The following is a 13,472-nucleotide window of genomic DNA, read 5'->3' on the forward strand; positions in this document are numbered from 1 at the left end:
GACCGGACTCGCCCACCATCAGAGCAGACATGGCCAATGCAGTCCAGGAAGTGGACAGAACCACTGCGTCTGGCGATGTAGCTTTGACAGCTTGAATGGCCTCCGGGGGGAGATCGACACTGCTTCACTGAAGATGCAGGTTGGGGGGTCTGGGGGAGGGGGGGCGGCGGGTGAGTGGGTAGTGGCTGGACGTCCACTTGAGTAACTCTCCACAGACATGTCCGTTGAGGACCGGACTGGGACAATGGGACCTTGGGTCCAACTGGGGGGGGAGGGGAGGAGGAGACTGTTGGGGTCAGTTTGAGTGTGGTTTGGGGGAGGCGGGAGAGTGGGAGGGGGGAACCAGGGGGGGGGGTTGTTGGGGTGGTTCTGGTTGCGGGTCGGGGATGGGGGTGGTTGGGGAGTTGAGCTGGGGGGAAGGGGTCCGGGAGTTGGGAGGGAGGGTCGTCCAGTGCACGGGAAGTTTGTTGGATGTTCTTGAGACGGTCATACACCTTGGTTTGCCTAGACCGGGAAGCCGCGCGCACGCATACACTTCCTTCTTTGCCTTGCTGCTTCTGGTGCCGCCGTGGGCGCCCTTGCACCCCGCCTCATACGGGCGGGTCATTCACGCCTTCTTCCACGTCCTTTTCAATGCCCCCTGACACTTTTAAAGTAGTTACCCTGAACGTCCGGGGTTTGAATAATCCTGTCAAGCGGCGGGCAGTGCTCTCTCTCCTTGAGAATACACACGCGGACATATGCCTGCTTCAAGAGACGCACCTACTGCCGCAAGACACACATAGGCTGCGCTCCCGTAAGTTCCCTTCACAGTTCTTTTCATCCTGCACCACTAAGACGGCGGGGGTAGCAATACTGGTGGCCAGTCGCTTCAAAGGGGAGGTCCTCCATAAGCTCGCCGAACAGAAAGGCAGACTGTTAGCATATCGGTTTAGGATTGGGGGTCTTGTTTTTACAATTGGGTCTCTGTATAGCCCTAATGAACGTCAGGAACGTTTCCTGCGATCGGCGGTTGAGGATATTACTGCCTCGCAATACCGACATATCATTATCGGAGGAGATTTTAACATGGTTTTTGATTCAGCTGTGGACAGGTCGGCGAAGCGCTTCCCGCAGGTCCGGGCGTTCTCGGCCGACTGTAAGGAGTGGCTGGTGGAGGTGGGCCTCCTTGATCTTTGGCGTCGCCTGCATCCCACGGACAGGGACTATTTGTACTACTCCCACGCACACAAGACGTACGCGAGGCTGGACCACTTGTTGGTCACGTCGCCGGTGCAGGCGCTAGTCTCGGGATCAGAAATGGGAGTGTTGTCCTTATCGGATCATGCCCCGGTTGATGCCACGCTGAGTCTACTCCCAGCAGCTCTCCCCCCCAGGAAGTGGCGCCTCCGTGACACACTGCTGCACAGGAAAGTGGTGGTGGACCGTATCGAGGACACGATCAGGGAATATGAGACTCAGTGACAACTCTGACACCACCCGAGCCACACAGTGGGCAGCCCTGAAGGCAGTCCTCAGGGGGGAATTCTTAGCAATCTCCTCTGCCGAAAATAGAGAAAGGCAGGCTAAGAGGGAAGAACTCACTGATAAGGTCCGCGAGCTTGAACAGATCCATCGCAGGACGGGGGCCCCTAGAATATGGAGGCAGCTTAAGGGGGCGAGAAAGGTCCTGGCGGCCCTGGGCTTGGACCGGGCGGAGTACGCCGCACTCCGGCTGCGCCACACCTTCTACACAGGGGGGGACCGTTGTGGCAAATTACTGGCCAACAGACTCCGAGTGGCGGGCCAGAGTCAGCTAGTGAAGGAGATCTCTGGCCCTACGGGGACGGTGGAGACGGACGATGCTCATATTGCAGCCGTCTTCCGCGAGTTTTATGCAGATCTCTACACTGGGGAGCCGCCGGACGCTCCGGCCGTGGCCGCATACTTAGACTCGGTCATCTTGCCCTCCCTGGACCCCCTGCAGGCGGAACACTTGGATAGGGATATCAGGATAGAAGAGGTGATCTCTGCCATCGCCAGGCTTAAACATGGCAAAGCGCCAGGCCCGGATGGCTACACCTCGCTCTTCTACAAAACGTTTTGCACGTCACTTGCCCCTATCCTTACTCGTCTTTTCAACTCGTTTGCTGCACCGGGGGCCATTCCGCCTGATCTTTTACGGGCTTCCATTACAGTAATCCCCAAACCTGGGAAGGACCCAAAGCTCTGCGGATCCTACAGGCCGATATGTCTTCTGAATGTTGATCTAAAATTATACACGGGGATCCTAGCCGCCCGCTTAGCCCCTCACTTATCCGGTCTTATAGATCCTGATCAGGCTGGTTTTGTCTCGGGGAGACAGACGGTTGACAACACAAAGCGGATCGTCCACCTGCTCGAGAAAGCGTCCCGGATTCCGGGGGAACGAATGATGTTAGCGGTGGATGCGGAGAAGGCGTTCGACCGAGTGCACTGGCCTTACCTGGAACAGGTGATGGCGAAGGCGGGCATAGGGGATAAATTTCGCTCCATGATTTTTAACTGCTACAGACGGCCGACCGCGGTGGTTCGTGTGAATGGGTATGCCTCTCGGGACTTTAACATCGAACGGGGCACTAGGCAGGGATGTCCGCTTTCGCCCCTGCTTTTTGCTCTTTATATGGAGCCGTTCGCCCAACGGGTGCGGTGCAACCTGGCGGTGGCGGGGATACGGATGGGAGGTTTGGAACATGCTATAAGCCTCTACGCTGATGATGTCATCCTGTCGCTGGACGAGCCCTGGACGGCCTTACCGGCCTGCATCGAGGAGCTGGCCTCCTTTGGCGCGGTCGCGGGGTTTAAACTAAATATGGGAAAGTCGGTGGCTCTAGATGTCTCCCTTGAACCGGCCACCAGGACTTACCTACAGGGCCGATTCCCCATGATTTGGTCATCGGCAGCGGTACCCTATCTGGGGATCCAGATAGCTCCTACCCTGCCGGCCATGGTATCGGCCAACTACACAGCACTGGGTGCAAAAATCAGGGAGGAACTGGGCCGCTGGAATCGCGGCACCATCTCCTGGCTGGGCAGGATAGCCGCCGTTAAAATGACGGTTCTGCCGCAGGTGCTTTACTTGTTTCGGGCCTTGCCACTCCAACCGCCGGTCGGGTGGATCCCGCAACTGCAGGCAGACGTTTCGCGCTTTATCTGGCAGGGGAAAAAACCCAGAATGCGTAGAACCCTCTCCCTATTGGCTCCTGAGGCGGGAGGGTTAGGGATACCTGACTTTCGTAGGTATTTCCGGGCGGCGCAGCTGCGTTACCTTGTGGAATGGAGTAGGAGGGAGTCCGACAAGCACTGGCTCTTCCAGGATCAAGCAGTGGCGGGTAGGCCCTTGCAGGAAATCCCATTTCTGCGCCGGATTCACCGGCCCAAGAATTTGTGCGCCTCCTTTGTTACGAGAGTGCCACTGTGGGTCTGGGATGCCACTGCCGTTACGTGCGGCCTCACCTCTTTCCCGTCGCCACTCACACCGTTAGTGGCCAACCCAGATTTCACCCCAGGAATGGAACGGGGAGCCTTCACACACTGGAGGCCGGCAGGATGTAGAGCCCTGTGTCATATGTACGACGCGGAGGGGGTTGTCCCCTTTACGCAGTTTCGCCAGGAGTTTTCACTCCCTGAGACTGAAAGGCACCGCTATATGCAAGCTCGCCATTGGGCTCTTCACCCGCAGGTGAGAGAGACGGCTGATAGGCGCTTTCTACCTTGCGAACAGTGGCTGCTGACGCGTACGTCGGACTCAAAACTGATTACGGATCTCTATAAGTTGCTACAACCGCCCTCTTCACACTTCTATAACCCGGGGAGGGAACGCTGGGAAAGGGAGTTAGGGAGGACACTGAGCCCTAAAGAATGGGAGCACATATCCTATAGAGCACGGCATTCGGCATACCATATGGGTCTCACTGACACACTGACTAAGGTCTCCACCTACTGGTACTACACACCAGAACGGGTTCACGAATTTGACCGTAGCAAGGAGGATACGTGTTGGAGAGGGTGCGGGCACCGAGGCACACTTACACACATTTTATGGGATTGCCCACTCCTGGAGACATACTGGAGGGAGGTGCTGGATGAAATTGATACCCATTTTGGCATTGAACTACCACGCTTCCCTGCATACACATTGCTGGGGCTCCCGAATGGATTGATGTACCCCCTTAGATCCCGTTGGGGTAGGCAGATTGCCATTGCGCTAGGTTCAGCGGTTCAAAATATCCTGATACACTGGCGCACTGCCGCGACGCCCTCTGTCATGGGTTGGCTCCATAGATTGTGGCACGTGTTAGGCATGGAGAAGTTGTCGCTCACAGTGGCTGGGGATATAACGCAATTTACTGAACTTTGGCAGCCGTTTCATTCTTTGCTGCTAACGGAATTTAAAGAAATCACCTATCCCAAGTACCTCCGCCTCCTGCGGCTCACGAGCCCGGCAGCACAGGTCCTGTGACTTGACGGGAGAATCGCCTCCCCTGTAGGAGGCGGCTTTGATGTACACTTTGGATAGAGTCAGTGCACTGGACGTAGGGTGGGGAGGAGGGGGGGGGCTGGGATCCGGGAGTTGGAAGGTTGGGGGTGCGTTGACAATCGAAATGTTATCTCATGCTGCGACAATGCATACCATGTATGGCTATGGTGGATTGGTACACACACATTGCACTTGGTAGTTCTAGCTGGGCATGGGGCTCCATCTGCCTTAACGAGTTGCCCTGTGATGCTGTATGTTTGTCCTTGTATGTTATGCTGAATAAAATACTTTAAACCTAAAAGCAGTTTCTTCTACAAATCAACTCAAGAACTGCTGAAGAAACTCTCTTTCTCTAGCATCTGGGTAGCGGTAAAGTCCTGCCCCATGGCCTCAAAGGAATAACAATATTCCTCCAACCCCTCATGGCAGCACAATGGCATGCACCATCTTTCAGATACAACATTTACAGTCATCACAACCAGCGCCTCTGCTTATCTTGCAGACAAAAAAAATAAAATCACATTAAGGGACGATCCCCCTTTAAGGTATTAGTGGCAGATGCAGCTCTTTACTTGTTATGTACAGTACAAAGGAACCAATGCTGTACGACAAGCGACGCATTTTTGACCCAACTACCATTCCTAACATAACGCGTACAGACAGCTGCCACAAATAAGTCTGTTCATGTTCATTGCATTATTCTTTTTAAACTACCCAAATTTGTGTGCATGTATATAGATTAGTCCTTCTTAATTGTTAAGGATATGGTATGAGGCAGCCCAGCAAATTACAATAATGGCGATAAATGAAAATCTCATGCAAATAAACCCATCTCTTGATTCTTGCTTTAATTGTGGAAGTACATTTTATGTAACAAAGCATTATGGATTCACAGCATACCAGAAAACCTGAATGGTAATGCCTCAGTCACAAAAGTAGAATTTTTAGGCAATCAACAGTTACAAACAGCTGACAGAGTTGACCAAGGAAAATATCATCTTAATCTCTAAAGATGAGATCCTTAGGAAAAAAAGAAAAATTATATATATATTTACACATCATTTAGCCAGGAAATATTGACCTAATGCAAGAATAAAAGAAATCTGTTTTATTCAGTACAAAATAAAGCAGCGTTCCTGAGGCTATTTAAAGATCTTAATAAATCTTAGGATTCACACCAGATACAACTACTGGTCAATCCACTGCCCATATGTGCAAATGCATCAGGCTCTTACCTTGGGATGGTGACACATTTTGTATTGCAGTTCTGAGTGGTGATCGCTTTTTCCAGCTCATCTAACTGTCCTGTTTTTTTCAGTTTCTTCACCAAACTTTTTACCGCTTTCTCACACCATTTTTCCTCTTGTCCATTCTGTTCACCACCGGCTCCACCAGTACCGGATGCAGATTTCTTCCAGCCCAAGAGACGCTTCACAACTGGTGGTGTAAAGGGCAAAATGGATGACATTCTCCCTCCAGACGGGACTCCAGTGGTAAAATGCTAGTTGGCCTCTCCTCAGCCTACAGCAACACACAAAAAAACAAAACGAACTTACTCACTTGGAGACACAAGAACTACAGGACCACAATAACAAAGCTACTATGCCTGCAAAGCTTACATAATGCTGTGCAAAAACAAATCTATATAAAACTGCCATCGGTAAAAAAAAAATACATACTCTGGACTTACCTTTAACTCAAGACAAAGAGGTAACCAAAGGAATTTGGATGCTTACCGGACAGCACACTGCTCGTGATCATGGATTGCCCAAAGGAACCTCACTCAAATAAAACAGCAGGAAGTTTGATAAGCAACAAATACGTCTACCTGAGAAGCCACACTTCCCCCTACTCCGAGAGGACAGCCTTCACTGTACCCTGGAGGAGTTCCAAGCATCAAGGTAGTCTCATCCAACCCCACCTCACAAAAAAGGTAAAAAGAGCTACCTGCATAATCTTTGGCTCTAAGGTATTCAGATGAAGCATGATCTCACTGGGTCGCAGCAAGAGCTAACTGATAATGACGTCTTGTGAGCTTACTAACATTGGGGAAAAATCAGTCACAAGGATATTTCCAAATAAAGTTGCTTCTGTGGAATAGACAGCAATTTGTGAACTAGGTAATGTCAAACAGATATCTTGCTTGAATCCAAAAGTTACCCATAGAACTGAGCTTGTGTCAACAGTAAATAGAGTCCTTTGTCAATCAAGGTTGAGACGATCTTCTTATCTTCGTTTATTACACAGCACTTCTTCATAAACAATCCTAGCCGCCAACACATCCTTCGCCTTTAGTGGTATAAGCCACAGACTTCCTCAGAGCTAATGATAAAAGTAGGTTCTTTAAGGTCAATGAAAATAAACAACAAGCAGTATCGCAGTATTCAATCACGAGAATTATTCAGCAAAACAGAGGTTCGTGGCGAGGTAGGTCAATCGCTTCTAAGAGTCTTCAAAAATAGTGAACGAACCTAAAAACATGGCATAGTCCAGCACAAGTCTCGAGCAGTGGCGTCTAGCTCGAGACTCGTGCTGGACTATGCCATGTTTTTAGGTTTGTTGGCGTTTTCACTATTTTTGAAGACTCTTAGAAGCAATTGACCTACCTCGCCACAAACCTCTATTTTGCTGAATAATTCTCTTGATTGAATACTGCTTGTTATTTATTTTCATGACCTTAACCGCTTCAGCGCGGCGCGAATTTTCGCGCTGTGCTGAACGTTCCATTGGGCTTATGGAACCATGACGGAACGGTTCCGTCATGAGCACAGCTCAACCGACGCTCATGACGGAACCGTTCCGTCATGAGCATGGAAGGGGTTAAAGAACCTACTTTTATCATTAACCCTGAGGAAGTCTGTGGCTTATAACACTAAAGACGAAACACGTGTTGGCAGCTAGGAATGTTTATGAATAAGTGCTGTGTAATAAACGAAGATAAGAAGATCGTCTCGACCTTGATTTACTAAAGACTCTATTTACCGTTGACCCAAGCTCAGGATATATTCGTGTTTGGTTCTGTATAGTACAGATTTTTCTGTACTTTTTGGTTGATGGTGGATGGCCGTCACCTTATCCTTTGAGCTATTTAAATTTTGAGTGTTAACTGCTTCTTAACTTTGCCCAACTGTCACCCAGCCATCCTTTCTCTGTAGACCCATAGAACTGGTTCCAGATGTTGCGTACTGCCAAAACAAATCTGAGACCCGTAAACTCTCCACTTTGATTGATTAGCTCATCTTCTCAAAAATATAGCCAAATTTAAGGATGCTTAGACGTTCCTAGGCCCACCCCACCACTCCACCCAGAAAAACACATTATAAACTGGATGTAAAGGTCAACATACCTCTTAAAATAAGTCTGTAAGAATTATTGATACTCAATTCTTGTTAAGTGTGAAACACTTTCACTACCACGCGAGGCAACATTTTTGGTGTTCTTATTTGCATATAATTTTTTGCCTGGGTTATAAGGCTTGTGTATTTCCCGTATTATTTATGGTTTTACAAAAGCTTCAATTTGGGCTGCATTCACAATCATACTTTCTTACACACTTACACACACACACAAACACAAACAATCCCAGTTGACTTATAGGTACAATTTTCGATAGGGCTAGACTTGTCAGACATAAATTAGACTTCTGTCAGTCAACACACATTTCACTTGTGTGTCTATCGGCCTTTTTGAGCTTTCTCAAAATTTCTATAGCAACAATACAGAAAGCAAGGAAGAATTGTGAATAGCTATATTTATGGTCTGATGTAATTTCCTGTAGCTCTTTGATATCAATGTCAAAACTGGTGTCTGTCCTAACACTGATTTGGAGAAGGTTGTTCCCTGCGTATATGAATCCAGTCAATAAAATAGCATATAAACACATTCAAAATGGTCTATTTTGACATACACTGATTAGGTCATAATCTGAGAATAATACAATTAACTCTGACTTTCAAAGTTTATTGACAGATCAAAAAAGAAATTTTCAGCAGGAAACATAAAAAGAATTACATCAATATCATACAAGCTCATCATCAGAAAGTGCAGTGCAACAAAAGCCAAACAATGTGTCATAAGATAGCAATTAATAACAATTGATTTGCTTGCTGGTAAAAACAATAAAATCTAACGCTAAAAATAGATTAAAACAGTACCGTACACCATGAGATCAACCTCTATACCAGTACACTGTCGTTGTGGTATCAGTTTCCGCCTAATTGTCCTTGCCGCATTTCGAAATTTGGAAACCGCCACCACAACCACAGCTGAGGAGTCACTCTTGCAGATTCTTAGGGCATTTACTTAATCCATAATGGATACATTTCTAACCAGATGAAAAAGCCAACTGTGCCTAGGACTGACATATTTGGAACAGAAAAAAGCAAATAATCTTTTGTCAGTAGAAGTACGAAAATTGCAAGCTCGAACAGGGCGAATATAAATCTAGCAATTCCTCAGCTTTAGGCACCGATTTGTAAATAAAAAGCACCTTGAGAGGCTCCCTCTCTGATCGGACTGTACATTTTGGGCCGCTATCCTCTCCCAATACCTATATTTGACCATTTTGGCCGCATTAGCCTGAATGGACGGAGAATCCTTTCAAAACTCCAGCAGACCCAAATTGGGAAATGCTCTTTTCATACAACCTAGCCACTTAAACTTCAAAAAGGATGACTGAAGGCTCAAGATGTCAATAAGCCCGATCTATAATCTTGGATGTCACTTATGGTCCAGATACGGCCCCAGTACAAAAGCATTCTTAGGGCCACCAACTCTGCAACAAAGGTGGTCCTAAGATCAATGTTAAAGACAGCAAGGAAGTTCCCTTCCCAACCCTGTAATGGCTCTGAAAAACGTATTCTCTTTGACATTCATGGCACAAAGATTATAATGGCCCCATAATTGTGCCACGTACAGTGCCGCTCCCCATTCCTGTATTTAATATATTTCTTTCGCAGGTACAATAGGAAATTACTGAGCCTTTTTAGCTATCCTAATGACGGCACCTGCTCTACGGCTTATAATATGGGAACTTTTTGCAATGTATGGAGCACAGGATCCAGAGTCAGATAATCTAATCCCTAGATAATCAAATTCTAATACCCTCCACATTACCTCATTATATAACTTACCCGTACCCTTCACCCGCATCCTCTTGGTATACATCTTCAATTTTGTTTTGGCAACATTTACCTCCAGGTCATAGTCTATACAAAATGTGCAGAAACTATAAACAGATTTTGAAGGCCCACCCTTGTTTTGCGAACAGAAGGGTGGTGTGTGTGTAAAAAAGGCCTGGGATGTTTTACCCAGTGAGGGGAGAGTCATTGGTGCAGTTCGTTAGATATTTTACACAATTATTAGTATACAGTAGAAAAAGGGTAGGGGCCAGGACACCTTTCTTATCATGAACTAGATCAAAAAATTCCCCCTAGGTGCCACAGTGGATTCTGGCGTAGTTTCCTTTGTGGAGAGATTCTAAAATGTTTAGCAATTCACAATGGACCTCATTTCTCGCATGGTCACCCGCAACTGTTCCCTTCGGGACCAGATCAAAAGCGACACAAAGGTCTACAAATGCACAAAAAGGTCACGACCCCTTACATTAACTCTTTTCCCCTTAATCTGCAAAAAGTGGAAAACCTGATCGCTAGACCAGGTCAGAGGTATAAAACCTGGATGCAGATTAGATATTATGTGATCATCATCTATCCACTCCAATAACCGTTCCAGAATTTGCTTACAGAAAACCTTCTGGAGATTATCCAAAAGGCTGAACGGGCGGTAATTGAATGGAGCACCAGGATTTCTCTTTTTTAAAAAGAGGTCCATCTCAGCCCCTCCCTATCCCTACATGCAGACGAGATTGGTGCACCTGCAACAATCACATTATTAATGGTGTCGACATATGGGACCCAGATACAACTATTGGAATTATAGGTGGCAACTGGGATTCAGGCTTGGTGCTTTCCCTTGTTTCAATGCATCGATTGCTAAGGCAGTCTTTTCAAGGGAGAACTCTAGCAAAGCACAAGGCTAGTCCTAGCTAGGAAAAAGAACAATTGCACGCACAGGTGCTCCCGAGGGCTATTCGATAACTGATGTACATGTAAAGGTTGTTAAAATGCACCTAGTATCTAGCCACCTAAAAAGTTACTGATCATTATTCAAGGATGCTCAGCCTAATGCTTGCTTTTCCAAGCTACCTTCGCTGGTTTTATTTCCTGCTTATACACAGCTCTAGTTACCCTAATCTCCCTACAGTTACCACTTTCAATAGCTTATCATAGCTATAGTTATCATGCATAACCTCCATGTGTGTTGCGAGAATCATGCACAAGTGTGACATGGCACCTTGAGAACAGTTTACAACCTCACATTTCTGCAGTTATTAATAACCTTCAACAGCTGATCATATCTACCAGTGGATGACGGAGGGACTAATGTTAGTTGTTTATGGACATAAAGTACTAAGGGATAGTGATCGCTCCCATCCCATGCATTTCTGATCATATCCACCATTTGCCTCCACATTCTAATTTTCAGCAAAACATAATCAATATCGCTTACATAAGCTCAGCGTCTAAATGTTAGAGCAAGTGTTACATCAGAGGGTGAGCAGCCTTTTCCTGAGTGGAGCTTGAATGGTGGCTGCTGTGCCATTAAAGTGGTGCGGCAGGGCAGACGGAGGCAGGGCATGTAAGAAAATGTGAACAATTGTGCTTACCTGCCGTCTGCAGACTCAGTGCTCTTCTGCACCTCTGCTCCACGACTCCTGGTATTCCAAGGGCTCCCCAACACCAATCCAGACGCTGCGCTCAAGGTGGTATTACCCAGCATGAGAGCAGCGACCGGATTGGTCCGAGCACCCTGGTTCAACGCTCCTTAAGGGACTATGAGCCTGTGCCTGTCTCCACCTGGCTGTTCAGCAGAGCTCGGGTAGAAAGATCCAAGTGCGCTTGACGATTTGGTCTTCCTAAGACGGCTGGCCAAATCGTCAGGCGCACTTGCAGCAGTGCCACCACTCCTCCTTCTTTCTGCAGCTGCCTGGTGTCAACGGGTCATCAGATTGGATGGTTACAACCCCGCCCTCGGCTGAAGAAAGCAATTAAAAAATAAAATGATCATAACCTATGTTATCAATTTATTTTTCATGTTCTCACTGCTGCGAGAGTAGTGGGGAGATGCTCCTCCGCCTTAACGGAGGAACCGCCTCTGTGGAGTTTTTAACTCCTAAATGCCCCACAGTTGATCCTCTTCGTGGGATAGGTCAAAAGATCTAGCACTGGGTTTGTAGGTAATATTAAAATCAACCATGACATTGTTAATTAGTACAAAAGGTGCACCCTTAGGGGGAGGAGAAAACTAACCCGCAGATATCCCTGGATTGCTGTTTAAGTTCGGTTACAGAACAGGAAAGGGATACTCTCACCCAGGCGAGCAGCCCACTCAACGGACGTCCTGCTACTGATCCACTAGCTGGGATCTAGAAACTTTTAGAACCACACCTTTATGTTGGAACTATGGTCCAAGTCTCTTTAAAAGGGCATATTAGAAAGATAGGATGGATGCCTCAAGGCATCAGACCTCTTTCATAATTAAGATATATTAACCTATGAACACTGCTGGCGAGATTTTAACCTTCAACCCTCAGAATACTATCATTATCTCCGACTTAAGCATTGGGTAATGAGCCCAGAAATCAGAGAAGCAGCAACCAGAGAATGAACACCCATAGAAAATTTTCTGAGGAGGGTGGGTCATCGAGGGGAGTCATCTCCCTCATATATGCATTATTGCTGATGACATCGCACTCACCTAAATCCCGCTTCATGGAGTTTTGGCAACTAGTCTTGGGGAATGAGATTAACAAAAGGCAACGGAAAACCATTTTGAAAGACATTACAAAAAATAATCATTCCACGGGTATGAGAGAGGCTCATTACAAGATGCTCTATGGCTGGTATCTCTGGCCTACAAAGCGAATATTCCTGGGGACCTCTGAAAGTTGCTGGAGGGGCTGCGGCCTACTGGGTGATTTCTGCCACATTTGGTGGGACTGTCCGACGATTCGCCCCTTCTGGGCGGAAATCCTGGCTCAAGTCAAAGAAATCCTGACATATCCAATTCCAGATATGCCTGAATTCATCCTCCCTTGCCGAACATCAGATTCACTGCAGTGTCAGACAAAGGGGGACAAAGCCATTATGTGGGTTTGCTTAGGGGCAGCCAAAGGCGCAACAGCATGGAAGAAAAAAAGAAGCTATCCCCATTACTCAATGGCATTTTTGCCTTTGGAGAGCTCTCGTATTGGGAAGAATGGCAGACATTTATAGGGATAATTTTTTTAATGTTGAATACTCATGGGGTCCTCTAGTGGAATATCTATCGCGGGGCCTACCATTAACAACATGTCCACCAACCATTAGATCACTACACTTTTTCAAATTTTAAGAAATGAACATGACTTGAACAAACATGGTATTAGCCTGTTAGGCCCGAACATAGAACAATCTCCTTCTATTGATGGTAACAATACATACTGAATGACCATCCATTCCTTTTCCATCCAACGGTTACATTACGTTTAAGGGAGGGCTAAGGTGGTGGAGGGTGGGAGACGGGTAAAACTTTACATTTCATATATAAGTGGGAAGCCAGCCAATGCTAATACGCTCTAATAAATGGTCAACAAGATCTCGTTCATATCAAGCAACTGTATCCTATGTAAGCTGTGGAAAATATTGAGATGAGACTAGGCAACTGATATTGCTGGTTATTGCACTAAAATCAATAAACAGAAATTTGGGGAAAAAATTGCATATTAGGTGTTTGTCAATGAATTACCCTATGCTGTATTTTCCATTTTAGATCAATCTGAGAAATGCTCCAACTTAGAATACCCGCCAGATTATCTGTCCTTGTTAATGGGGTCACAGGATGTTTGAAGGGCCGTCACTAATTTGTCAATCGT

General features: G+C 46.8%; 1 protein-coding gene across 4 annotated transcripts in view; it reads right to left on the minus strand.

Annotated features, from left to right (window-relative positions):
• The window catches only part of SMAD2 (SMAD family member 2), a 317,920-nt gene that overhangs the window by 243,717 nt on the left and 60,731 nt on the right, over positions 1-13,472 (minus strand). For all 4 annotated transcript variants that reach the window (XM_078674778.1, XM_078674776.1, XM_078674779.1 and 1 more), the window contains exon 4: positions 5,734-6,019. In XM_078674778.1, the coding sequence (XP_078530904.1) occupies positions 5,734-5,966 (233 nt within the window). In that variant the 5' untranslated portion in view covers positions 5,967-6,019. The remainder of the gene's footprint in view (positions 1-5,733; positions 6,020-13,472) is intronic.

The sequence above is a fragment of the Lissotriton helveticus genome, chromosome 2_1, assembly GCF_964261635.1.
Source record: "Lissotriton helveticus chromosome 2_1, aLisHel1.1, whole genome shotgun sequence".
In the NCBI taxonomy this organism is placed as follows: domain Eukaryota; kingdom Metazoa; phylum Chordata; class Amphibia; order Caudata; family Salamandridae; genus Lissotriton; species Lissotriton helveticus.